Below are 25,291 nucleotides of genomic sequence, written 5' to 3' on the forward strand. Positions count from 1 at the left end.
TATGTGTGGCTGCGAATAGTGGAAAGAAAGAAACTAAACATGGAAGAGAACAGAGAGAGTCAATCAACATATTGAGCGTCAAAACAACCACTTCGAAAGTAACAAACAAGGTAGGAAATTACATTCATATTCATGAATTAGAAAAGAGATCTGCGTTAAAATATAAAGTGTGCATTGTGAGATGCGCTTTTAGCACAATATATATTTTAATGTGGATGTTTGAAGTTTGCGAACGGATGTAGTTTTCAGTGCAGCCCAACAGTGTTTGATGTCTAGACATTGTTTCGGATTTAGAGAGAATTTCCCACAGTCCTGATAATTTATGTTACACTGACTATTCTAAGCGATTACATGTATTTGTCAATTGCTTTCGAATTAACATTAGGCTAATTGCAACAACAAGCAAAACATATGCTATAAGCATCAAGTCTTAATTGCTAGGTTAAACAACCTTATTCATTGACGACAAGAAATAAACAAGTGATGATCTATTCTTCACTAAAATAAATAGCAATATGTTTGGTTTTGTTGTTTGAAATCCACATGCGGAAACTGTCCATTTCAAGGAAAGGGGCGGTGAATGTCTAGCTGTTTGCTGTGTCAATTTGAGCCTGGCAATGACAGCTGGTCATCTGTTGCCTTGATAAAGTCGAATTTGACCTGTTTGTGGTTAGACACTGACATCACAACACTCTTATCTCTGTGACCCGCACAAACTTAATGGAACGTGTTCTTAGCGTGAGCATTTCCTTTAGAGATAAAAACACTTTCCATCTTTAATTACAGTCAGAGCAGACTGAGGATAGTGAAACGTGATCCCTGCGCTGTTTGGAAGGCATGCACAATTACACTTGCACTGGTTCCAGAACTTTGCGAGAAGAATGGAACTATCAAGGCTACTGAAGACCCTCAAGACCACTGAAGACCCTCCACTATTAGTAGTCCAATGTAATGAACAGTAATGCAACAGTAAGCAATGTAATGAACAGTAGCCTCGATGCGATTCGCAATTGTGTGTGTGTGTGTGTGTGTGTGTGTGTGTAATTTCAAAAACATTTGCATGTTGTTGCAACATTAGTCAACATTAGTCATCATCTACCAGTCTGTAGAGGGATTATCAAGGAAACCCATGGTAGAGCAACTCTTAACCTTATATGATCATTTACCCCAAACATGTTTGCAGGTGCAGGTAGATTTCTATTTTATTAAACCTATATCTATCCAGGAAGTCCCCTTGATGTCAATATAAAATAAAATTACAAGTGAGACCTGGCATAGTGCCTCATTACCCATTGGTTTCAGTTTAGTACTGATAGTCATATACATACTGTACAGCTCAAAGCAATCTCCATTATTTCACTGGAACACTAAGGGTTGTATGATGTGTCTTGACTTGCACTAAGTCTACTGTCATTTCATATGAATGCAACTATTTGCATTGAGGTGCAACATGAAAAATATGACAAACATGAAATATGAATCACATTCTGAACCTAATTTGTTCAGGGGTTTTCTGATTACACACACACACACACTTTCTGTCATCTCTCATCCACTGGTTGGAGTTTGCAGTTAGACATTTCAAACTTCTTCACACATGTACACAGAGGTTACATAGGGATTTTGTAATTGCTTGAATAGTCATATTTGCATCGTAGGTGGTGGAACTCCATTCCTCTCCCTTTTCCCCTATCTTACCCTCACAAGCCTTGACAAGCCTACTGTGTAGTGAGAGAGCGAGCGTCAGTTTTGAATAGTGGGAAGATATTTCACTGAGCCAGGCCATTTTGATGATGGGTGTGGCCCTGTGTAAACTGTGAAGGCTGTAACTGGGATATCCTGCCCGCTCTGGACCAATGAGAAGCAGACTGAGCTCAGAGTTTGTGTGCATATATGTGTGCACAAGTGTGTGTGTGTGTGTGTGTGAGAGAGAGAGAGAGAGAGAGAGAGAGAGAGAGAGAGAGAGAGAAAGAGAGAGGGGGGGGGGGGTAATATGAAGAGAGTTGACTATAGTCAACATCAGTCTGTATCACTGTTACAAGCTTGTAAGACAGACTATATTGGTGAAGAGAGAGAGAGAGAGAGAGAGACCAAACTGTTGTTTGAAAGAAAGAGAGAAGAGGCTGTGGAATTAATGACAGTGACTACATGACAATTAGCTGGCAGCTCCTCCTCCTATTCTTGGCTGAACTGAAGTCCCTCCCATGTTGTACAAGGTTTTAAAAGTCACCACACCCTTTCTCAATACCCTGTTGCTTGCACTGTCACACACTAGCTACAGTCAAACAACCCAAACAATACTATGCTGGCTTGGATATTTTAATTTCACATTGTCCTATCCAGCACTGTTTCAGCTATTCAACCATGGTGGATGTGTAACCAGGCCAGCTGTGTACAACATATTTGACTTTGTAGTGTCTTCATTTCAAATTCTTCTCTAACACATTTTTTGCTTCGTCTCTGCCCCAAATACTTTGGAAACTAGAAACTAGTTTTTATACTGTTTGTTAAAACGGACATTGAAATTTAACCAAAATAACCATGGACACTAAACCTTTTATTTACTTTTTCAACGTTTTACTACTCGTGGGGACTGTTTTTTATTCCTGGTGGATTTGCATGCTGCGAGACCGATATTGTTTACTTTCGAGAACAGCTGATCGCGTTGGCTCAGTCTGCAATGGTTGTCGGCGTGCGGCCCACTGTACCGGAGGAAATAAGGAGACGTCTTTCACATTGCATCCCGGACTACATTAACTTCTGTGTGGAGAACACCGTACCTACTAAGAGGGTGCAGTGTTTTCCTAACAACAAGCCTTGGATTAAAGGCTAAAGACCCTCCTCAACGACAAGAAGAGAGCTTTCAGGTCTGGTGACAAGGAAGAACTGAAGCGGGTGCAGAGGAAGCTCAAGGAGAAACTGAAGGAGAGCAGAGACACCTACAGGCAGAAGATGGAGGACAGCCTGCAGGACAACAACACAAGAGAGGTGTGGAGCAGCGTGAGGAAGAGCACCGGCTACAAGCAGGATCTCTGGCTGGAGATCTGGTCAGGGCCCCGCTGACTCCATTCACACCTTCCCTCCATTCCCCTCCTCCTCCAGCCCCAACATTTCCTCACTTCACAACTCTCCAGCGCCCCCCATCATTCTGCCCCCCGACACCACTGCCACAGCCAACGACCCCCACACCACCCCCCGCTCCAGTGGCTCAATCAGTATGACTCAGGTGAAGAGAGAGCTGGAGAAACTCTGCACCAGGAAGGCTGCGACCTGACCAACAGGCCACAGTTTGTACGGCTGCAGGGATGTGTGTCGGACTGGGTGGTGGGCAGCACTGGCGCCCACAGGGGACAGTTCTGGCTCCCTTCCTCTTCACCCTCTATACCTCGGACTTCAGGCACAACACAGATACTTGCCATCTGCAGAAGTTCTTGGACGATTCTGCTATTGTGGGATGTGTCAGTGGAGGCCAGGAGACAGAGTACATCGGACTGGTGGACAGTTTTGTTGAGTGGTGTGAGCAGAACCATCTGCTACTCAACATCAGCAAGACAAAGGAGATGGTGGTGGACTTTAGGAGGACTAGGGCCCCCCTGTCTCCTGTTTCCATCCAGGGAGAGGACGTGAAGATGTTCCAGAGCTAGAGTACCTGGGTACCTGGGGGTGCACCTGGACAATAAACTGGACTGGACTGGTAACACAGATGTCCTGTACAAGAGGGGCCAGAGACGGCTTTATTTCCTGAGGAGGCTCAGGTCCTTTGGCGTGTCCTCGGTGTCACCATGGACACTGGGGAGGAAGTGGCCAATAAGAGGATGAGGACCAAATTCCTGGCCATCATGGACAATCCCTCCCATCCCCTACATGACACTGTGACAGAGCAGAGAAGCTCCTTTAGCAACAGATTATTACAACCACGTTATACTAAGGAGCACGATGGGAGATCTTTTCTGCCTGCCGCAATAAGACTCTACAACTCCTCCTCCAGCTGGCTCGATCAGGGTGATCAGAGTCAGGCTGGGGATGTTAAATCTTACTGGACTGTTTCAAATGTCTATTTTATTTTTATTCTATTATTCTATTGTCACTTTATTTTGTTGTTGTTGTTCGTGATGTGAGCTGCTGTAACACCTTAATTCCCCCATGGGGATCAATAAAGTACCTATCTATCTATCTACCTATCTTTACAGTTCGCATATTTAGCTGTTCAGTTTCAGTAGAAAACAAAACTGAGGTCAGTTTGAGAGATGTGGCCATTGTGAGTAATCCCTGTGTTATGCTGTGCTAGCATGTGTGCATGGCTGGATGAAAATGAATAAGAGGTGGGGGAGGGGAGTCAGTGTGCTGGTTGCTTCTCATGCCATGTGTGTATCTTGTTTCTTTTGTTCCTGCTGCACAGAGCTTCGCAGGCCTGTATCTATGAATGATGAATACACATTCTTGCATGCTTCTAACATATATTGAAGTGTTCTGAATTTCACCAGTTTCTTTTTCTCTTTCTTCCAGGGGGTTACTGGTGGGACAAGTTAGAGCTGACTTGCTGTCCTCGCATTGGCTTCAGGCTGTTGGCAAAAATGAATGCCAATCTGTGATTGGTGCCTGCTGTTGCTGTGGCTCCAAGGTCTGCCAGTGTTGCGAAGGCGTCTTACTCCAGAGCCCATCCTCTGAGACATCCTCTGTCACCTTTACAAGTTTGTGACTGCACAGCCTCCCACTCAGCCAACAGCCATAGGCTAATATCCCAGTCTCATCTATAAGTCACACCTCCTAATTGGCTGTTAGAAGATTGGAACTCCATTAACTCCTTCCTGACTGGCTCCCTGGATCGGCGGCAACCTCTGACCTTGTATTTCTGGCTGTGTGGAGGTAAAGATGGAGCATGTGTATGCGTCAGGGATGGCCGCCAAGCTCAGGAGCCAATGGGACCGGGACGAGGGGCTGGGTCAGAACCACAACGCCGTCAAGTTCCTGGGCCAGGATTTTGAGTCTCTGCTGGCTCGTTGCCTCCAGAGCCGCAGCCTGTTCGAGGACAGCCTCTTCCCCTGCACCACCTCCTCCATGGGGTTCAACGAGCTGGGCCCACGCTCCTCCAAGACCCAGGGAGTCCGCTGGAGTAGACCCACGGTGAGATGACACTGTGACTGGAGTACCAAATCCTGCCTGTACTCAGCTTAGTCATGGTGAAATAGAAGAATGCAGAGTATGCAGAGTTTTTACTGCTACCCACAGGGAGCCTCGTTCCTGTATCACTGAACCTAGTCCTGAGTTATCCTCGCCCCAGTGATCACTGAACCTCCAGTCTCTGCTGTCCTCTGCTGAACCTCAGTCTCCTCGTCGTTACACTATGAATATGACACCAGCATATTATACAGGACTGTTCTTACCTGACTCAGAGACTTGTTTATCATAAAGACAACAAATAACCATAACAGCTTCCTTTACTCCATGACAGTGTGCTCTATTGTTTTATCTCTATAACAAGGAAGGACGGGCATGTTGTGTTCACTACTGGAAAAAGACTGCATCCTCCTCCTGTGTGTGCGTGTGTGCGTGTGCGTGTGTGTCTATGAGAGAGAGAAATTGTGTGTGTGTGTGTGTGTGTGTGTGTGTGTGTGTGCATCCGTGTGTGTGTGTCTTGGCGTGTCTGTCAAGCTAAATGCCACCTCCCATGTAATATTTACATCCCTGGAGAGAGAGATGGGAAATCAGGGCAGAGACAGTACTCTGCATAACTGGAATATCTCATCCCCCTAAAAAAGCTACCTGTTTAATTATGTATGATTCATTGAGGCTGACACCCTTTTCCAAGACAACAGAGGTTAGAGATTACATGAGGTGAACAGAGCAGGTGCTATAGAATCACCCCTGTGGTTAAAGGCATCTCTCACAGATGTGTGTGTGTGTGTGTGTGTGTGTGTGTGTGTGTGTGCGCGCGCTCTACAGGAGATCTGCTCACGCCCCCAGTTCATTGTGGATGGAGCCACTCGCACTGATATCTGCCAGGGAGCACTGGGTGAGTCCAAGTTTGACTGGGATGGATCCTCATTCCCAGTCTTGCCGAACAGCCTCTAATAACAGAGTTATCACTGTAGTCACAGCTGAGAGAGAGAGAGAGATTTATTACCAACCAGCCCCACCCACCTAATTCAACAGATCACATCTGCAAACAAGAGTTCTCCTTCTACCACAGAACACACAGCTCCTATAGCTTCTCCTCAGACACAAGGAGATCCTTTACTGCCATGAGAAACGCAATGTCCAGGTTGATCCTTGCTTTCATCAACCCCTTAAAAACTTACATCATGGCCCTTTCCCCCCTCCATCTTATGTTTCCTGCTTAAGAATAGTGCCATCTTCACCTGCCCCAGTCGAAAATGTACAATTTTACATTTAATTTTTTTGCTGTAATAATAACCAGAGTGAGAGATGGGAGTGAGACCACACTGAACAGTAATCATTTCCTTGCGGTGTGTTTTTCTCTCCACACAGCCCACTATCCATAATTCATATTCCTTGCTCCTCTATTTGAAATCTGTAAACAAGCCTCCCTCTGCTCTGGCTGAGATGAGCTGGCACAGGAACAACACTGTACAGAGGAGAGGTCTTCTCTAACGCTGAGCCTCTCCTCTACAACAGAGAGCATATTAAACCTTCTGAAAGCTGCTGAAAGAGTATGGTGTATCTTTGTGACATGGTTTCGAATCCCAAGTCTGGCTTTGGCAGAGATGGACTGTGTTAGAGTAGAGTAGAGTAGCCTCTTCTGTCTTCTGAGGGCTTATTGCGCCAAACGCCAGTGCACATGTGCTCCTTACTCATCTTAATCTGAGGGCCTGCTCACACAACGCATTTTTCTAAAGTGCTTGAGCATAGCTTTTCATTGTTTTCTATGGGACAACGCATGTCGAGGGGCTGGGTACACTCCCACCACATTCACAGACTTTTGAGCGTGCCTCGCTTCTTTTGCAGCCAGGGAAAGGTGCAGTGTCACACACTTACTGTATAAGGCCTGGGTGAAGCCTGTTTATAAACAGAGCCTCTGACCCACAGACTATAACTCTGACCCCTCTCATTATGGGCTCTTTACCAAGAGAGTTCCAGTTTTACAAGTTCAACCCACCTAGCCTGAAGAGCTCCCACTTCAAAAACAGCATCTAAAAAACAGCATCTGAAAAATCAGTTTCACCTGGATGCTAGTATTCAAGTGAAAAAATGGCAGGGAAGGTTTGACAGGGATGACTGATGATAAACAATTGGTGTTTATCTAACTAAGGGAGTTGTGTTGGCTTGTTTTAGTTGGTATTTACTGAGAAACATTGGATACTTTGTGGTTGTGGTATTTACCTTAAATAATTGAAGTTCCTGGGATGTCTGGCATTTGGTGTTGCGTTGTGTTAAGTCTGAGTGAGTTTTCTATTGTGTTGCAGGTGACTGCTGGCTACTGGCGGCCATTGCCTCGTTGACTTTGAACGACAACCTCCTCCACAGAGTGGTGCCCCACGGGCAGACCTTTGGCAGCCAGTACGCCGGCATCTTTCACTTCCAGGTGACCCCACTCACACTTCCTGCTCCTGGCATTCTCTGTATAAACAGCTATTCATGTAATGCCAGTAATTGGATACCACTTTAGATAACTGTAACCCTTTACTGAAACTACCCTCTTATGAAGCACTGTATTGTATGTAAACATATTCAGTATGATAATCAAAATTAATACATCACAGAATTCCTCATAGCCTCTTATTAAACCGCACCAGGGAAATGGAAGGTCATTTAAAGCTTCTATGTTTGCCTTCTACTATAATGACTTCTATATCGGTGAGCCTGGAATGCACATCTACTGCACACTAACCTTGTTGAGACCAGGCTTTCCTAGTTTAGAAAGCCTGGGGAAATCCTTTGCAGAAAACCGATACATTACAAAGGGGTGGAAACCCGTTTGAAATTAGTGATGCCTCACGACACATCAAACAATCAAATACTGTGCTTGCGTGGGGCTTGAAAAAAAGTTACATTTTATCCTTCAGGTTTTCTTCCATTTTCTTCAATGTTGCAAGCTAGCATAAGTGACAACTGTCTGCAAAATATTCCTACCCATTTGGAAAAGATGATAAATGAAAAGACAGAACAACAGGCAACCATTCTACGGGCATGTGGGGGGAGGGTTCTTGAATGTAACATCCAATGAAATTGCGAGCACATTCTCCCATCGTCTCGTTCAATCAAAGCCAGATCAGCTAATCTGATCTCTCCAAAGGAGGTATGAGAACAGCGTGATCTGGAGGTACAGTATTGCTACACGAGACTAACTTGAGTCATAGGTCTTCTGTAATAGACCAGTTTTACACACCCACCTAGAATCAATAAAGTCACAGAGGTTGTTTGAGAAGGATTGGCTGATGAATTTGAGACATTGTCAACCTTGAAAAGCACAGAAGGACTCCCTCCTCAGTCCCCCTCTGCCTTATCACATGAACTTTGCTTTGTGTGTACACACTACCAACACTCCTGAGCACAGACACATCTGCCACTCAGTCAGGTGTTCAGGTCTGGGGACATTCTTACAGGTAAAGCAACACTACTGTTGTCCTGTGTAGATGGAAGTGGCCAGGTAGACGTTGCACATGGTTCACCTGTCAGATAAGGGTGTGGATGAGGTGTGTGTGAGAGATAGAGAGAGATAGAGAGAGGGGAGATTGAGAGTGTAAGAATGTGTGTGTGTGTGTGTGCCGAGTTTGCGTGCATGCATGGATGTGTCTGTGTACGCGCGCGCGTGCGCAGTGTAAGCGGGAGTGTGTGTGTGTGAGTGTGAGTGTGAGTGTGAGTGTGAGTGTGAGTGTGAGTGTGAGTGTACGCGCGCGCGTGCGCAGTGTAAGCGGGAGTGTGTGTGTGTGAGTGTGAGTGTGAGTGTGAGTGTGTGTGTGTGTGTACACACGCGCGTGTGCAGTGTGAGCGGGAGGTAGGAGAGGCCCAGTAGAGGTTTCCACTTTCCTCTCACTGCACCGTTTGATTCATGCCAGCTGCCCAGATTAATGAACTCTGCTGAGTGCCAACCATGCTGCCAGGCCAGATCAGGGCCAGAGACAGAGACAGGAACCATACAGAGCCTGTTAACATAGTGCTGACTGCCCAGTGAGAGGAACCATACACCATACTACAACTACAATGGGAAGAAGACAGGCTGGCATGCAAAACATAAAGACAAAAGAAACCAGTATTTAGAAACATAGCTGATTGACATGCATGATACACAGTAGAGGGCTGCATTGGGATTGGGTCCCGCCGGGTCCCACGGGACCCAACGCAAATCTCGCGGGAGCGGGCGGTTTGAACTTTGCTGCGGGCGGGAACGGGCGGCTAAAAAAAACACTGCGGGATCGGGATGTAGTCTAGGCCCATGAATCTCTTTATTAATAGCCAATAAAATTACGTGTTTTCTCCTGCGGGACGGGAGAAGACACAAAATCAATGCATCTCTATTATTGTGCGGGCAGAAATTCTCAGAGTTTTGCGGACACGGGCGGGAGTGGACATACACACTGCGGGAGCGGGCGGGAGTGCAACACGCACCCTGCGGTCGCGGGCGGTAACGGTCAGAAATTCAGTGAGAGCGGGCGGGAGCGGGATGAAAAAAACAGTCCCGCGCAGGGCTCTAATACACAGCTTCAATCAACCCTGCAGTAATCATAATTCCACCATATGCTTGCTAAATGCCCCAAACAGCCTCCCAGCTTCAATGAAATAACACTGCAATGTTTACATGATTCTGTTGACACATAAACTGATGCATGCTTGTAGTATTTGCATCTAACTACTTAACTAACTGTAGGATGCCTGCTGCACGTCCTCCTCTTCATGGCCTCTAGCAGTTGATTGTGACAACATGCCACTATAGGGCCTGTGTGTTAGGTAGCAGTTGAAGGTGTCAACACAAGCCTCTGTCTGTCTGATCTTCCTGGTCCTCTGCCTGGTCCTCCTCCTAAGCCCTGGGTGACTCACTGACTCAACCAAATGTAATCAGGAGAACTCGTGGAGGTTCTAATTGGGTTAAGAAGACAGTGGAAGGGAGGGAGGGGGGCAGAGGAGGGGGGGGGGAGAACAAGAGGTGGAGTGAGTGAGAGAGAGAGAGAGAGAGAGAATATGAAGAGAGTTGACTATAGTCAACATCAGTCTCTATCACTGTTACAAGGATGTATGATAAGACTATATCGTTGTCCAAATATGGTCAGTCATGAAATCAACGTTGACACTGGCCTACTTCTAATAAAATGAAACGTGGAAATGTTTTACACTGATGCAGTTATTGGTGTGTTTCCCAGATATTGTTGTGATATCTAAATAGTGCTGTACATGGCCTGTAGTGTGATCAGACCTCTGTGTGTGTCAGGGGGGGAGGGGACAGTGTGATAGTTTTCTGTTGCAATCCAGTCTGTCGTGCGGTCCTGTTGTCTGCAGTCAACCGTACACTGACCACGTCTCTCAGAGGTCGCTTTGGCCCTGCAGAGCATGCAAAATGAATCCATCCATCATTCTCATACACACATAATCTCAGACACATGTGCGTTCTTACAAACACACACATGCACAGGCACACACGCACATGCGCATACACACATATACACACACACACACACACACACACACACACACACACACACAATATGATCTCAGCTGTGGTTCTCCCTGCTCTATGCTGCCCTTCTCTTCCCTCCCCCTCCCCCCCCTTTATAATTGTTTTGGATTCAATTTGAACAAACCCTCTAGTGAGCCTCATTGTAGTCTCACTAAGTCAGACTCAAGCAATTTGATTATGGGTTCCGAGATTAGCGTCATTGTATCTGCTTATTTTGACACTGGAGAAATATTGCTGTAATATACACACAACCACATTAGTGTGCTGCAATCTGGTTTGGGGGAGCAATGTTATTGCCTTGTGGGTAGAGTCTACATCAGTCAACCATTCTACAGGTGAGGAAAATGATTATTGAGCAGCCTGCGGTTCTGTAGGCGACCTACCACTGTGTTGCTGGGGAGGAGGTTGGCAGCATGGTTGCTCAAGAACCTGCTGGCCAAAGTGATTTCAGGTTACCACACTTCCTCCTTCCTACTATGTGTCAGTGGTCCCCCCCCCCCCTCCCCCCAGTTGGGCTGCATAGGCTGTTGTAAGGGACACTTCTGCCCCCTGGTGGCTATAGGCTGTAAGTGACCGTAAACTCTCATCTTGGGGTAGAAGTTGGTTGTTTTTGTTGTAGCCCTGCACTAGCACACCTAATTCAACTAATAGTCTAGTGACCAAACCTCTGACTCCTGGGCCTGGGTTAGTAAACATGAGATTAATAACAGATCAAGGATTAGTTTATGGGCTCTCCAAAATCCCCACCATTAACCAGTGTTCAGGAGCAACCCTCATATGCCAACTCTTATTCTGCATTTTAGAGGTACAATGCAAACCTGATCGTGTAGTTTAGGGATATAACCTCTTCATCCCCCTGTGCTTGCAGTTCTGGTAGTTTAGAGGTAGAATACAAACCTGACTCTAGGTTATGATTGTCTAGGCCAGGCTATAACCTCTTTATCCTTCTTCTCTTGTGTTGGCAGTTCTGGCAGTTTGGGGAGTGGGTGGATGTGGTGATTGATGACAGACTGCCAGTGAAGGATGGGAAGCTGCTGTTCGTCCACTCAGCAGAGGGAGGAGAGTTCTGGAGCGCCCTACTGGAGAAGGCCTACGCCAAGTAAAGAAGGATGGGGAAATGGAGAACAGAACAGGACAGGGGAGGGGAGGATGGAGATGATATGTTTATGGGTCAAGTTTATGAGTTGTTTTATTTGACCTGCTCTCTGTCAGTGTAATGTGATGTACTGGACTATACTGTACATTAGGTATGCATATTGTCTCTATATGGTATGTGGGTATGGATGTGTACTGTGTGTATACTATACATGTTTTAGTGTATTTACATTGTTGTGTGACACAGAACACCTGAGAGACCTTAACTTATTTCAGAGCTGATTTAGAACATCCCTATTAATTTCTGTAGAAAGCCAGTACTAGCAACCCATGTTTCACTGTCTACAATTCCTCAGTTCTGTCTACGATTCCTCACAAGATGTTAATGAAAAGAGCTTTAAATTCACTAAAATAGCTTACCAAATAAAAGTCCCTCATGGCTGTCTTGTTGTGTCCTATAGACTGCACGGCTGCTACGAGGCCCTGTCAGGAGGCAGCACGTCGGAGGGCTTCGAGGACTTCACGGGGGGCGTGACGGAGATGTATGAGCTGCGGAAGGCGCCCTCTGACCTCTACAGCATCATCAGCAGGGCCGTGGAGAGAGGCTCGCTGCTGGGCTGCTCCATAGATGTCAGTACTGCAGCCTAAACACAACCTTATTTCACTTCTCATTTGTAGATACTGTTCTTGGAGACACTGACTGGTCCTCACATACTGTATGTTACACTGCATTCATTATATGGGTTGCTTCAACCATTTATACTATACCTCAGCTCTCACATATACAGCATATTCCATTGTAACAGATGGGCTTACAAGCATGTTTGACCAATGTAGACATTGATGCTTATATACTGTAGTAGCCTACAGTATACTGCATGGATTCTATGGGTTGCTTCAAATATTTGAATCAGCTCTGACTCTTACTAACATATTAAGACAACTTAATTTTACAAGCTATGGCTGTTCTCCTTCATCATTGACACAGTTTCTGTGTGTGTGTGTGTGTGTGTGTGTGTGTGTGTGTGTGTGTGTGTGTGTGTGTGTGTGTGTCTCTCTCTCTCTCTCTCCCCCTCCCTCTCTCTCATTGAGATACCTTTTTGATACATTTAAGATATAAAATACACCTCAAGCCAATCATCACTCCTTATTTTGTGAATTTTCTCACATCAATGTGTTGGATTGCATCAAAGATAGAGGTGCTTATTCCAGTGTAACAGGATTACCAGGCCGCTTCCCAGACCCCAATATTGTCATGGATACACTGTCTGACATCCTTCACTGTCACATCTGTGTGTCTCCACTTCCTGACTCTATGTATGTCATTGACTATCACATCCATTTCTGAGTATGTCAGTCAGCTGTTTTTCCCCCCACACCTTAGTCCAGGGTTAAGACTGGCTCCAGGCTAGCTTACCCATAATTCACCCATGGCTTTTTTGGCACTGTGGGTGATTTTGGGTGATTTCTGAGGCTAACCCTGAAAAATCTGTGCTATCCCTGCTCCAGAGCAGGGCCAGCTAGCCCTAGGCTAACACATTGTGAAAAGGCCCAATGACTGTCACAGTGACCTGATGATGTCCTGCCTTATCCCCAGACCGCTAACACCGGGGAGCTAGAGGCTGTCACCTTCAAGAAGCTGGTGAAGGGCCATGCCTACTCAGTGACAGGGGTGGATGAGGTGAGTCGATGACCTGGCTGAACCCGGGCCCTGCTTTGATTCACACTACAGTGCCATTTAGCCAACGACCTAGTACTATGTTGTTCCAATATTCACACTATGTACTGTAGATTGTATACCTCATAGGAGGAGGAGGCTGTGTGTTGGCCATGCATTCCAAGTGGTATGTTGGTGTGGATATTGGAACATAGCCTATATGTTTGAACTGTTGGAAAGAGAGTGATAACATAATTAAGTGCATCCAAATGTAGCACAGGAGCTGGACAGACCAGACAGTAATGAAATGTAAGCCAATGTGTACGATAGGCCTAATATAATGGAGTTTGCTTTTACAATAGGTGGTGTACAGGGGGAATCTGACCAAACTGGTCCGCATCCGCAACCCCTGGGGGGAGACAGAGTGGACTGGGGCCTGGAGCGACAAGTAAGGGAGAGTAGCACCACTTAACAGCTCTCATATTACGTATCATAGCCAATGAGAAGACATAGTACATGTTATACCAGTGAGAGTGATTTTCTAGTGGTATTGATATGGACTACAGTCAGTGTTGTCTTTTCATTATGAACTTGTCAGCTCCAGAGAGTGGGAAAGTGTAGACCGCACCGTCAGAGGCCGTCTCCAGAACCGCAGTGAGGACGGAGAGTTCTGGTGAGTGTGTGTGTGTGCGTGCGTGCGTGCGTGACATGGTGTACAGTATGTGTCTTTATAGATCTTTTGTGAGTATGTCTCTGTCTCCCTCTCCCTCATCCTCTCCAATCCTCCGCTCTCTCCCTCAGGATGTCGTTCAGTGATTTCTTGCGTGAGTTCAGTCGTCTGGAGATCTGTAACCTAACAGCAGATGCTCTGCAGGCCAGCCAGGTGAAGAAGTGGAGCTCATCCCTCTACCAGGGGGAGTGGAGGAGGGGCAGCACTGCCGGGGGCTGCAGGAACTTCCCAGGTATGAGGGAAGGAGGGAGGGATGGTAGGAGGGAGGTAGGGAAAGAATGAGAGAGAGAGAGAGAGAGAGAGAGGTGTCTATTAACAATTAATCAGAACATAAGTGGTGATTCCTCCTCTAGAGCCGTCCCATAGCTTTATTTGTTTTTCCCACAATCCCTAGCTACATTCTGGATCAACCCACAGTTCAAGATCGCCCTGCAGCACCCTGACACAGCCGGCCAATCAGACTGCAGCTTCCTGGTGGCACTGATGCAGAAGGATCGCAGAAAGAAACGCAGGGAGGGCAAGGACATGGAGACCATCGGATTTGCCATCTATGAGGTCAGACACAGGGCTTATAGATGACAGTTCAATAATACATTTTTAATTACAACAATTTATGTGTATTCATTCACATGTCTATTTGTATGTTTACATCTAACAGCTGTATTTCTCCATTTCTCTTTACAGGTTCCTAATGAGGTATGTGATCCACTGGCAGTGGCCAGTATCCTCTTAAGCTGTGTCCATCAAAAACAGTTTTGGTACTGGTTTGACCTCATGTCTGACCTCATGTCTTACCTGAAGCGGCATGTTGCCTTTACTCACCTTTCTAAGAGGTTACAGAGTGCAGCTTTTATATGTGCTGACAGCACAGAGTCCTTAGGTTTATGGTCTCATTTACCATGTTTGATTTCAGAGTTATGGGCTCAGTGGGTTCACCTAGTGCTTTTACCTGGGGCTTATTCAGGAGGGTTCAACATTGCAGAGCGGTCATAGAAATCCACAGATTCTTTAGGACAGACATTATTCTCAGAGCAGAAAAAGGAATGATGATGTCATCTCTGTTCATATTTATCTGCAAAGTTCTAAATGTTGGATCACTCTGAATAATGATTATGATACTGGATTCAATCTACGGGATTCTATCTAAGTCACTCTGTCCTGTCAGTATGCAGGCAGATCTGGGGTCCATCTGAAGAGAGACTTCTTTCTGACCCACGGCTCCAGTGCCCGCTCTGAGCTCTTCATCAACCTGAGAGAGGTCAGCTCTCGCTTCAGTCTTCCCCCTGGCGAGTACATCATCGTCCCCTCCACCTTTGAACCCCAGAAGGAAGGTGACTTTGTGCTGAGGGTCTTCTCCGAGAAGCCCGCCAACTCTGAGTGAGTGATGGGCAAAGGCGGTAAAATAAAAGGGTATGAGGAGACGGCAATATGAAGATGATGCATTTGATTTTTACGACATTGATGACAATTGCCATTCTTTCTCTGTTAGGGAGCTTGATGATGATGTCACAGCTGAACTCCCAGCAGAGGTGAGTGAGGGAGACTTCGTCCTCCACTTGTGCCCTATTGAAAACGCATTGGAGGAGGGGACATATTCTCCTCTTACATATTCTCCTCTTACATATTCTCCTCCAATGCTTTTTGAGGAGGACTCGAGTGGAGGACGCAAGAGAGGATGCAAGGAGTCGTGTTCCTAACAATTGAGAAAAGGATACAAAGGAGCCTTAGGGTTAAGGCCTTTTAAGAGAGATGAAGCACAGTTGGATGCTAAACTATGGACTATATTGACTATCAACTATCTAAAGGGTTAACATTAGGGTATATCTCTCTCTCACTCTTTCTCTTTCTCTCTTTCTGTGTTTCAGACCCAGCTAGATGAGAGCCAGATTGATTCTGCCTTCAAGAGTCTCTTCAGACAGCTGGCTGGACCGGTGAGAAGACAGGGAGAGTGGGAGGAAAGTTAGTTGAGGGGGCTGATGGGACCTGTAGTATTTTCTCACACTGTTTGTTTGTGCCTACAGGACATGGAGATCTCTGTCTCAGAGCTGCAGACTATTCTGAACAGGATCATCAGCAAGCGTGAGTTGCACTTTAAGGGAAATATCACAGACTGTCATCATGACTCAACAGCAAGTTTAGCAAATCTTTGTGGTCTAAATAGCCAGAAAGTGTCCCTTTCAACAGAATTGCTTCCTTTTGGTCGCAGGAATTGATAAGCATGAAATGCATCCATCCATCCATCAGAATGTAATACATATGAAAGGCATAGGTGCATGTAACTCAACTGACCAATAACTGACACAATAACAATGGGCTCTCTCTCTCTCTCTCACACACACACACACACACAGATAAAGACCTGAAGACAGATGGGTTTGGAAAAGAAGCCTGTCGCAGTATGATCAACCTCATGGATGTATCCTTGGTGTACTGAAGTTCTGCATACATTACCAGTCCTCTGTGTCATGTCTCTGTCTTGTCTCTGTCAGTGTTTGTCTGCATAAACAAGGTTCCTTGACATAGTCCTGTAGACTGATGGTAGTGGTAAGCTGGGACTGGCAGAGTTTCATGTGCTGTGGGAGAAGATCAAACGTTACCTGGTGAGCTGAAACAAAGATTAATTTGCCTTGGTTCAATCTCACTAGAGCCATTCTTCTAGTTTACATTTTACATTTATGGCATTTAGCAGATGCCTTCATCCAAAGCGACTTACAACAAATACATTTGTTTAAGTAAGTGAATCATCTATCCAACAGTCATCATAAGATAAAGTAATCAATGCTCACACCAGGGGCCATTGGCAGTCGTAATGCCAGAAGGCATTTTTTATTTTATTTATTTTTGTATTATTTATTAACAGGGAGGAAGTGGGGGTGAAGAGGTCTCACGGGTAGGGTTAGGGTTAGTACAGGGAGGGTAGTGGGGGTGAAGAAGTCTTAGGAAGGACTGTTAAGATGTAGCCTGAAGAGATGGGTTTTCAATCTACGGCGGAAGATCGGTAGTGACTCTGCAGTCCTGACAGTGGGGGGAAGCTCATTGACAGTGGAGGGAAGGAGCTAGCTAATGTCATCAACCTTCTTTTCAAAGTAGGTGACAAAGTCATCGGCAGACAGAGAGGAGGGGGAGGAGGTGGGTTGAGGAGTGAGGAAAATGTGGAGAACAGTTTCCTTGGGTTAGAGACAAAGGATTGAAGACAGCCAGGGAGTGCAAGGAGTGGATGGTGCCGGCCTTGAGATCTGTGGACAGAGAGAGTCGAAGGATGAGGAGAGAGGACAGGAGGGTGGAGGAAGCTGTATCAGTGGAAAGAAGAAAGAAGGATTCAACAGAGGGTAGGGCGGATAAGACAGAGGAAGAGAGAGCGGCGAGGATACAGTGTGGGTAGAGACTGGCTGGGAGGGTGAGCATTTGAGAGGGAGGGAGAAGGATACGAATGATGATCAGAAACCGGAAGAGGGGTAACAGTGAGGTTTGAGGTATGGGAGGATCTTGTGAAGACAAGGTCGAGCTGATTGCCCGCCTTATGAGTGGGAGGAGAGTGGGACAGGGTGAGGCCGAAGGAGGAGAGAAGGTCAAGTGCTCCAGACGAGTGAAGCTTCTCCGACTGGATGTTGTCACCCAGTATTGTGAGCGGTGTGCCATCCTCAGGGAAGAAGCTGAGAAGGACATCCATCTCATCTAAGAAGTGGCCAAGCTGACCTGGAGGACGATAGATAACAACAATGTGAAGTTTGACAGGGGAGGTGATAGAAACAGCATGGAATTCAAAGGTGGAAATGGACAGGTGTGACAGGGGAAGGACATTATGTGACCACTTAGGCGAGATGAGGAGTCCTGTTCCTCCTCCTCGACCAGAGAGTCTAGGGGTATGAGTAAAGGAGTAGGCATCAGAGAGGGCTGCTGGAGTAGCTGTGTTATCCGGTGTAATCCATGTCTCTGTGAGAGCAAGGAAGTAGAGAGACATGAAGCAGGCATAGGCTGAGATAGCCTCAGCTTTTTGGACCGCAGACTGGTAGTTCCAAAGTCCTTCTGTGACAGTGAGGTCGTGGTCAGTTGAGCATGGTGGGTAAATTAGATTGGAAGGGTTGCGGGTGGAGGTGTAGCGTCGATGTGTCCTCCTGATGGATGAAATAACAGGAATGGGGAGAAAGCACATTGTGATTTTTTGCCAGTATAGAGGGAGAGGGTTAGCGGGAAAAGTAGGATATAGGTAGGCTCAATACACTCAGGGTAATGAAGAAATGATCAAAATAGAATAAAAATACTTAGTAGTATGGCCTTCCTCGATGGACTCCACAGATAGACTCCTTCGTCTTCGTGTCAGGAGGCTGTCGCAGAGGCTGTCGCTCTGTGATCGTCACAATATAAATGCAGATTCCGTGATTGCTGATGACTAGCAGGGTAGCAACCACTCCCACCTGACGATCAGTTAACAACCAGACAGGTTTCACCACTCACTCAATCCCAAATGTATTAGTCCTGGTCCAGGGTGAGCAGGAGTTAAATACCTGGCAGGATAGTGTTTAGGCCCTCCCACTGGAGACTGACAGCACTTCACAGCTATTGACTTCAAACAGGTGGCTTTCAATAGAAACTACTTATCAGAGCTTAAGGCAGGATAGCCACAACAAAACAAACAACTCAACAGCACTTTAATTAGAACAAGATTAAACTAACTTACTCAGACTGGAGAACATCTCTTTCTTTATTCTCTGGTTGTAAACCTCTCTTTCTCCTTCTCTCCCTCTCTCCCCCTCTCACTCTCCCCTCATCCCTCCACCCCTCTCTCTAATTCCATCCCTTCACCAGACAATATTCAGGCAGTTTGACCTGGACAAGTCAGGCACCATGAGCTCCTATGAGATGAGGATGGCTCTTGAAGCAGCAGGTGCGTACAGTCCTTCCCTCCCTTATACCCCATACTCGTTTCTCTGTAGTTCATTAAACTGAAGTATTAGCTAACTTTCTTTCTTTACTCTCTGTCTGCCTATCTTCCATGTTATTTGTCTGTTTGTCTTTCTTTCTTTCTGTCTGTCTGACCAGGGTTCAAGCTGACCAACCACTTGTTCCAGCTGATTATCCTGCGCTACACAGAGGCTGACCTGTCTGTTGACTTTGACAACTTTGTCAACTGCCTGGTTAGGCTGGAGACAATGTTCAGTAAGTCACTTATTCATTGGCTTTCTGTAATATTTAGCTTTTTTTTTTTTTTTTTTAATTAGACTGCTATTTCCTGTGGTAATATTATATGATTTCCTGTAGGACTTTCACTCAGTTTCACTCAAGTTCAAGTTGCTCCTTAACATCATTCTCCTGTAATCTAATCCTGATTGTTCAGAAAATCTCAAATAATTATGTAATATATATATTGAGTCTGTGGTTGCTTAACAACAGGATGGGTCATGTTTTGACTGTGATGTTTTAACTTAAAAAGTCATCCCATTGCTGGGCTTTCAAAGTCTAATTCATTCTATTTCTCTTTTCTTTGTCCTTATAGAGACCTTCAAGACGATGGACACAGATGCTGATGGGGTCCTTTCTCTCAACTTCTTCCAGGTCTGATTCACATTCCTCATCTCATCTATTAATCAAAACTATATGTGAACAGAAATGAGTTCCTCAGTCTATGCTGCCCAAATACTATATAAACAAAAATGCACTTTAACAACAATGTTATAACACGTTATTACACATTAAGCACACAAACTAAAACTAACGTTTTACCATGTTTCACATAATATTGAATATTAATGTGTTCTCTCTCTCTTCTTCCACAGTGGATCTCTCTTACCATGTTTGCCTAGAGGTGGACCCACAGATGTTTCAGCCCCTCCTGCACAGCAACCTGCCAGCCACTGGCACTTTACAGAACGTAATTTCAGAAGTGCCTTTCTCTGGCTCTTCCTTTCCTTGGAGGCCCAACTGATTTTAAAGGCTTTCATCATGTTTACGGAGCCTATATTTGGAACGTGCCAAAGCGTTGCCTGTTACTTAATTTACAAACAGAAGGAAACATTGCTTTTCATAGCTGGCCAAAACAAAGAGGAATGGTGAGGGAAGATGTTGATTGATACTGCTCCCGATTGGATAACAAACTACCTAAAGTGGGGGTCTCTAACTCCGGTCCTGGGGAGCTACTGGGTGTGCAGGCTTTTGTTTCCGCCCAGCACCAACAAACCTACACTACCAGTAGCTCTCCAAGACCAGAGTTGAAGACCACTGGCTTAATGTTATTGTTTACATCTTGTGCCAAGCTTCACTGTTGCCTCATAATGCATTTTCAACATGGGGACTTCCATTCTGAAGCCATTTTGGGGCCTGTGTTTCATGTAGAAGCAGTGCCGCTTTGTGGTATTCATATGAAGTGTGTAAATTCAAAACTAAGAACTGGGAAAAGAACTGTTTTGATTAGGAAATACTTGATCATGCTTCATGACAAAATGTCATTAAGGCCTGAAATATCAATACTTCATGATGGGTTTTACATGTAGCTGCATACTCAAACTTGTGTCTTCATTTTTTAAATGGATTCCACAGAGAATCTCATCCTTGTTTTTACGATTTTATTTTGTTCGAAGGGAACATGATTTTACTTTTGGGATTTAGGTTGTAAGGGCTAATCGATCTAATCATGGTAGGCTTATTGATCACCAGAATGCATGTAGTGCCAAATATGTTCATATTGGCCAATGTAATCTCTATTGAGACAGAGAACTAAACACTCATCAAACCAGTGAAAATGTACTTAGGTATGGAAACCTTTCCCCCATTGCCAAATAGACTGTGAGATTAGCAGACCTGGGTTCAAATACTTTGCTGTGCTTGATTGAGTTTGCCTGGCTCAATCGAGCCAATGGAATAGTCTAAAAATTGCAAACCCAGCCCATCTGGCACTCCAGGCAGGCCCAAGCAAACGATCAAAAGTATTTTTGAAAAAAATAAAATGAATCCTATTTTGACCCAGGACTGTGAGACTTGGGGGTACTAGAACCAATATAACACTGATGTTGCCATTACGCTCTAGCCATTGCCTGTTGAAAAACTGCTTCTATGAGATTTGCATGACTGTTTACCTGTACATGTTGGAACTCTGGATGTTTTCATCATTGAATGAAAAACCTTTTAACTTTGTATCTTCACAAAACATTTTCTGAACACTCAATAAATGTTCATACATTTTATAAATCTCTTAATTCTTCACATTTAGTTAGATGAGTGAGGTGCACATCTGAAGTCTAAATTAAACTCATGGAATGGGGTGCACAGCCATCTCGTGTTGCATTTCTCCCTCAACTTCAACCCTTTACGGATACCTGAACTTAAATGACTGAAAACATAAAATAGTTAAAGAAATGAAGAGACTCAAGCAGAGTAATAAATAGTAACTTTATTAACAATATTCATATTAAAAAAGAACAAGAGCAGAAAAATACCTTAGGACAGATAATGTACATCTATAGACAGAATACACGTTAATACATTTACAGCAGATTCTTGCTCATTGTTAAGTTAAATGAAGACATTTACACAAGCAGATCGATATTAAGTTAACAGTATCAACTCGAGAACAATAAAAATATCTGAGGACAGTTTTTTTCCAACTGCAGGAATGTACATATTGTTTTAAAAAAAAAAAATTGAAAACAAAAGAATGTGTTTAAGAACACTGGGACGGAGGGGACAACTGTGCGGTCAGTAAAGCGTCTGTTCCGCTGATCTCAGGTCAGGCACGGTGGTGGTGGCAGGTCATATTTTTTCTGGGGCCGGTTGAAACTGATCCAGGGTCTGTTTTGATGGGATTCAGGCGTAGTTGTTGTTGTTGTGCTCGATGCGTGTGACCATGGTGGAGACCAGCCTCTCCAGCTGCGTGGCTCTCAGCTTACCCGTCTCCAGGACCTCCTCATGATTGGCCTTCTCCTCACTGTCGTAGTCCATTACTGCCTGGTTAGTGATGAGAGACAGGGCGAAGACACGCATCCCACAGTGGCGTGCTACGATCACCTCGTGAACCGTGCTCATCCCTGAGAGAGAGAAGGGGAGAGGGAAAGAGAGCGGATGTTAGAGCAGTGCATGCATAGTTGATGTGCTGTCGGGAAGCATGTGTTCCTTTATAACCCATCCATGTAAGGAGTTGTATGTTTGTACTTTATAAGGAGTATAAACAAATGACATGAGCATTCAGATGGTCTTAAAATGACATAAACAAGGAAGATAGGCGAGTGGGACTCACCGACAGCGTCAGCTCCCAGTTTGTGCAACATGCGACACTCAGCGATGGTCTCGAACGAGGGTCCTCCCAGGACACAGTACACTCCCTCACGAAGGAAGTCTCCGTAGCCCAGCTCCTGCCCAACATCCTGGGCAAGCTGCTGCAGCTCCCTGTCATATGCATCAGACATGCAGGGGAACCTCACCCCAAACCTGAGAGAGAGAGAGAGGGGGAAGGAAAAGGACTAGTTACACCGCCATTCCACATGTCACATGAATGCAAACAAGTTCACATCTCTTCCTCTCTCTGACACACTCACACACCTTTCATCATTGGGTCCAGCCAGAGGGTTGTTCCCAGCAAAGCCAGGCATGTTGAGGTGGTCTTTCATGATCATGATGTCCCCCACTTTGAAGTCTTGGTTCAGTCCTCCAGCAGCGTTGGTCAACATGACCGTCTCCACTCCCAGCAGCTTGAAGATGCGCATGGGCAGGGTGATCTGGAACACAACCACACAGATATATCACACACCACAACAGAACACAAAGCCATTCTATCATGATGTTTGTATGGAGGGTTTGTATTTTCTGTATTTCTTTTCCATTTATATTAAATATGTATGCATTTGACTACATGCAATAAAGCAGGAATTCCTACTAAATTCTATCTCTGCTCTACTTTTGAAAAAAGTAATACATGTCTTGATAGTTAGACTTACCTTCTGGATGGGGTAACCCTCGTAGAGATGGAAGCGTCCCTGCATGCACACGCATGGCTTTCCCTTCAGAGTCCCAAACACCAACCGCCCTGCATGGCCATGCACTGCAACACATAACCCACCAATTAGAATGCATTAAACAACGCACAGCAGCCAATCAACAACAGTCTGCTATAAAGCTATCTACCAATCAACAAACCAGCAAGTAGACAAGGGGAAAATCAAATATTTAATAATATTGCCACATAAGGCAATAAGGTGTGGCTCTGGCCAAAACTAAGTGCACTATTTGGGGACTAGTTCATTTGAGCCACAGAGACACACACATACCTGTGCTCTGGGGGAAGTTGGGGATGTCCTTGTAGTTGAACGCCACCTGGTCCTTCAACAAATCAGCCAGGCCTCCCATCCCTGAGCCGCACACTATGCCCACTAGGGGACGCACAGACGTCTGGGCCATTAGCCAGTCTGCAGTGGCCTTGCAGTCCTCATAGCCATACCTGAGACAGACAGGGATAAAATGTGTTAAGAACAATAATCCAATGGATGCACTTCAGAGTAACATGTCTACCGGTATGTTAAGTGTATTTGTGATTTTGGTTATTAGGTAGGGTACAGATGTTTTCTGAGTAGTAATCCAAGACTGAGTGCTAATGAGGGTGTGCCTCTTGAGAGCATTGATACACACACACATTCCTGCAGAGTCAGAGGAGTCATGCCTCCTCAAAGGGTTTCACAGAAAGGTCAACACTATGTCTAGCCTATTTTGACCCTAAACTATTTCTAACAACATCTGTAGGCCTACAACATGACACCAATTATCTGAATTAATTCGAGCTTTGACTGCAAAAACAGACCCCTTTCTAATTGAAGAACCATGAACACCTACTAATTATAGGTTGTACCACATCATCAACTCACCCCCAAAACATAGGGATTATTCTAAGTTCCTTTACAATGCAATATACAGTAAATAGTATCCTAATTTTGGTAAATTAGGACGCAAAATTACAAGATAGGATCAAATATGATATAATAGGCTCAGGTAAATGGTCTTACATAGAGGATACTTGTGTAAGTTATTCATATGACTTCTCAGCGGCTGATCAGTAAAAAAAATCCAAACACAAGCCTCTTTTCTTCAAAATTGGAGCGTTGCAAGACGAACACGCAGTCCACCCAGTCCCTAAACCAGAAATACTTCTACACCTTCAATACGATCGAAAATCATCATGTTTTAAAATTGTTTATTCTACATTAAAAGGGGATTTGATTGTATGTTTATCTTTCGAAAACGTTCAAGAGCATCTCTATCACCGTATCAGTAGTATCTGCTGCCCATCGCACGTGCTTGCTTTTCTGCCCAAAATATACGGGTCTGTAGAACTCAACATCACATATTCCCCAATTTGGCCATGTGCGACACAATATTGCATTGGAAGACTGCTGAAATAGGGGTAACATTGCCAAGATATGACGGTAGAATGATGCAACATCCTGCACATACTGTACACTAGCCTACATATGCCCCCCGGGAAAGGCAATATGAGAGTGTTAGAATATAATAAAGAAAAAACACCGAAAACCACTCACCCAGTGCTTGAATCGGGAAACATTCTGAAAAAAAATGTGTCTTGAGTTCTTAAAAAAGCAGAGTCGTCGTAAACCGAATAAAATAACCGCAGCAAATCGAATTAACTGGCGGCAAGCTGGAAAAGCTATATTACCTCAAATAAATGAATGATTTGCAATAAATTAAATAAAAGTGGCACCAATAAGTAGCTACTATTATAAGTCTTAAGTAGTCTCGTTGAGAACCGTTATTCAGTAGGTAGTAGTCTCCTGATTGCGTTCTTAAATGTTCCTCTGTTCTTTAAGTCTGAATGGTGTACAGACACCGACATAATTATAGACGTCTCTCCCCTCTGCCACACCTCCTTCTCAAGTGACGCAAATGAATTCAGCTATTCCGATTGGACCAGGCCTCACACCTCCTTAAAGTTAGCAATTTTGTACACTATGAATGTCCTTTGACTGGTCGAAATACGGTATGTTGCAGCTTTAGGTCACTTGAGCTAATAAATAAATGACCGAGATTTCCCCTCCCTTAATTTTCGTCGCATCAAATGGTCGGAATTCATATTAGATGTGTCAGTCAAAGTCATGTGATTGTACTTGGACATCAATCATTGTTTTGAACACCACGCGTCATTCATCATAGTCTTATGTGCTCTGATGACAGCCGTTGACAATTC

At 44.9% G+C, this 25,291-nt stretch overlaps 2 protein-coding genes across 2 annotated transcripts; one reads left to right on the forward strand and one right to left on the reverse strand.

The window, feature by feature from the left end:
- Nucleotides 1-20: 20 nt before the first annotated feature.
- capn1 (calpain 1) lies at nt 21-20,628 on the forward strand. Its single transcript, XM_083680948.1, has 21 exons — nt 21-110; nt 4,507-5,124; nt 5,944-6,013; nt 7,425-7,543; nt 11,596-11,729; nt 12,187-12,355; nt 13,323-13,406; nt 13,745-13,830; nt 13,981-14,055; nt 14,184-14,344; nt 14,507-14,679; nt 15,278-15,489; nt 15,602-15,641; nt 15,978-16,043; nt 16,134-16,191; nt 16,464-16,528; nt 16,644-16,712; nt 18,919-18,997; nt 19,153-19,269; nt 19,607-19,665; nt 19,887-20,628. The coding sequence occupies exons 2-21, from the start codon at nt 4,873-4,875 to the stop codon at nt 19,911-19,913; spliced, it is 2,115 nt and encodes a 704-aa protein (XP_083537074.1). The 5' UTR covers nt 21-110; nt 4,507-4,872; the 3' UTR covers nt 19,914-20,628.
- Nucleotides 20,629-21,490: 862 nt separating this feature from the next.
- On the reverse strand, nt 21,491-24,894 carry pnp5a (purine nucleoside phosphorylase 5a). Its single transcript, XM_083667052.1, has 6 exons — nt 24,630-24,894; nt 23,367-23,536; nt 23,037-23,140; nt 22,642-22,817; nt 22,340-22,530; nt 21,491-22,130 (listed from the first exon to the last, which is right to left on the reverse strand). The coding sequence occupies exons 1-6, from the start codon at nt 24,650-24,652 to the stop codon at nt 21,910-21,912; spliced, it is 885 nt and encodes a 294-aa protein (XP_083523178.1). The 5' UTR covers nt 24,653-24,894; the 3' UTR covers nt 21,491-21,909.
- Nucleotides 24,895-25,291: the final 397 nt, after the last annotated feature.

Source organism: Argentina silus (assembly GCF_951799395.1).
Source record: "Argentina silus genome assembly, chromosome: 1".
NCBI lineage: Eukaryota > Metazoa > Chordata > Actinopteri > Argentiniformes > Argentinidae > Argentina > Argentina silus.

What these genes read in the sequence shown, in the direction of transcription:
- capn1 (XM_083680948.1), top strand. Translation starts at nt 4,873, where the DNA reads ATGGAGCATGTGTATGCGTCAGGGATGGCCGCCAAGCTCAGGAGCCAA. An exon ending in AGTGAGGACGGAGAGTTCTG is followed by an intron (nt 14,056 to 14,183) that starts GTGAGTGTGTGT and finishes TCTCTCCCTCAG; the next exon opens with GATGTCGTTCAGTGATTTCT. An exon ending in TTTCTCTCAACTTCTTCCAG is followed by an intron (nt 19,666 to 19,886) that starts GTCTGATTCACA and finishes CTTCTTCCACAG; the next exon opens with TGGATCTCTCTTACCATGTT.
- pnp5a (XM_083667052.1), bottom strand. Translation starts at nt 24,652, where the DNA reads ATGTTTCCCGATTCAAGCACTGG. An exon ending in TTTCCCGATTCAAGCACTGG is followed by an intron (nt 23,537 to 24,629) that starts GTGAGTGGTTTT and finishes TGTCTGTCTCAG; the next exon opens with GTATGGCTATGAGGACTGCA. An exon ending in CAACTTCCCCCAGAGCACAG is followed by an intron (nt 23,141 to 23,366) that starts GTATGTGTGTGT and finishes TATGTGTTGCAG; the next exon opens with TGCATGGCCATGCAGGGCGG.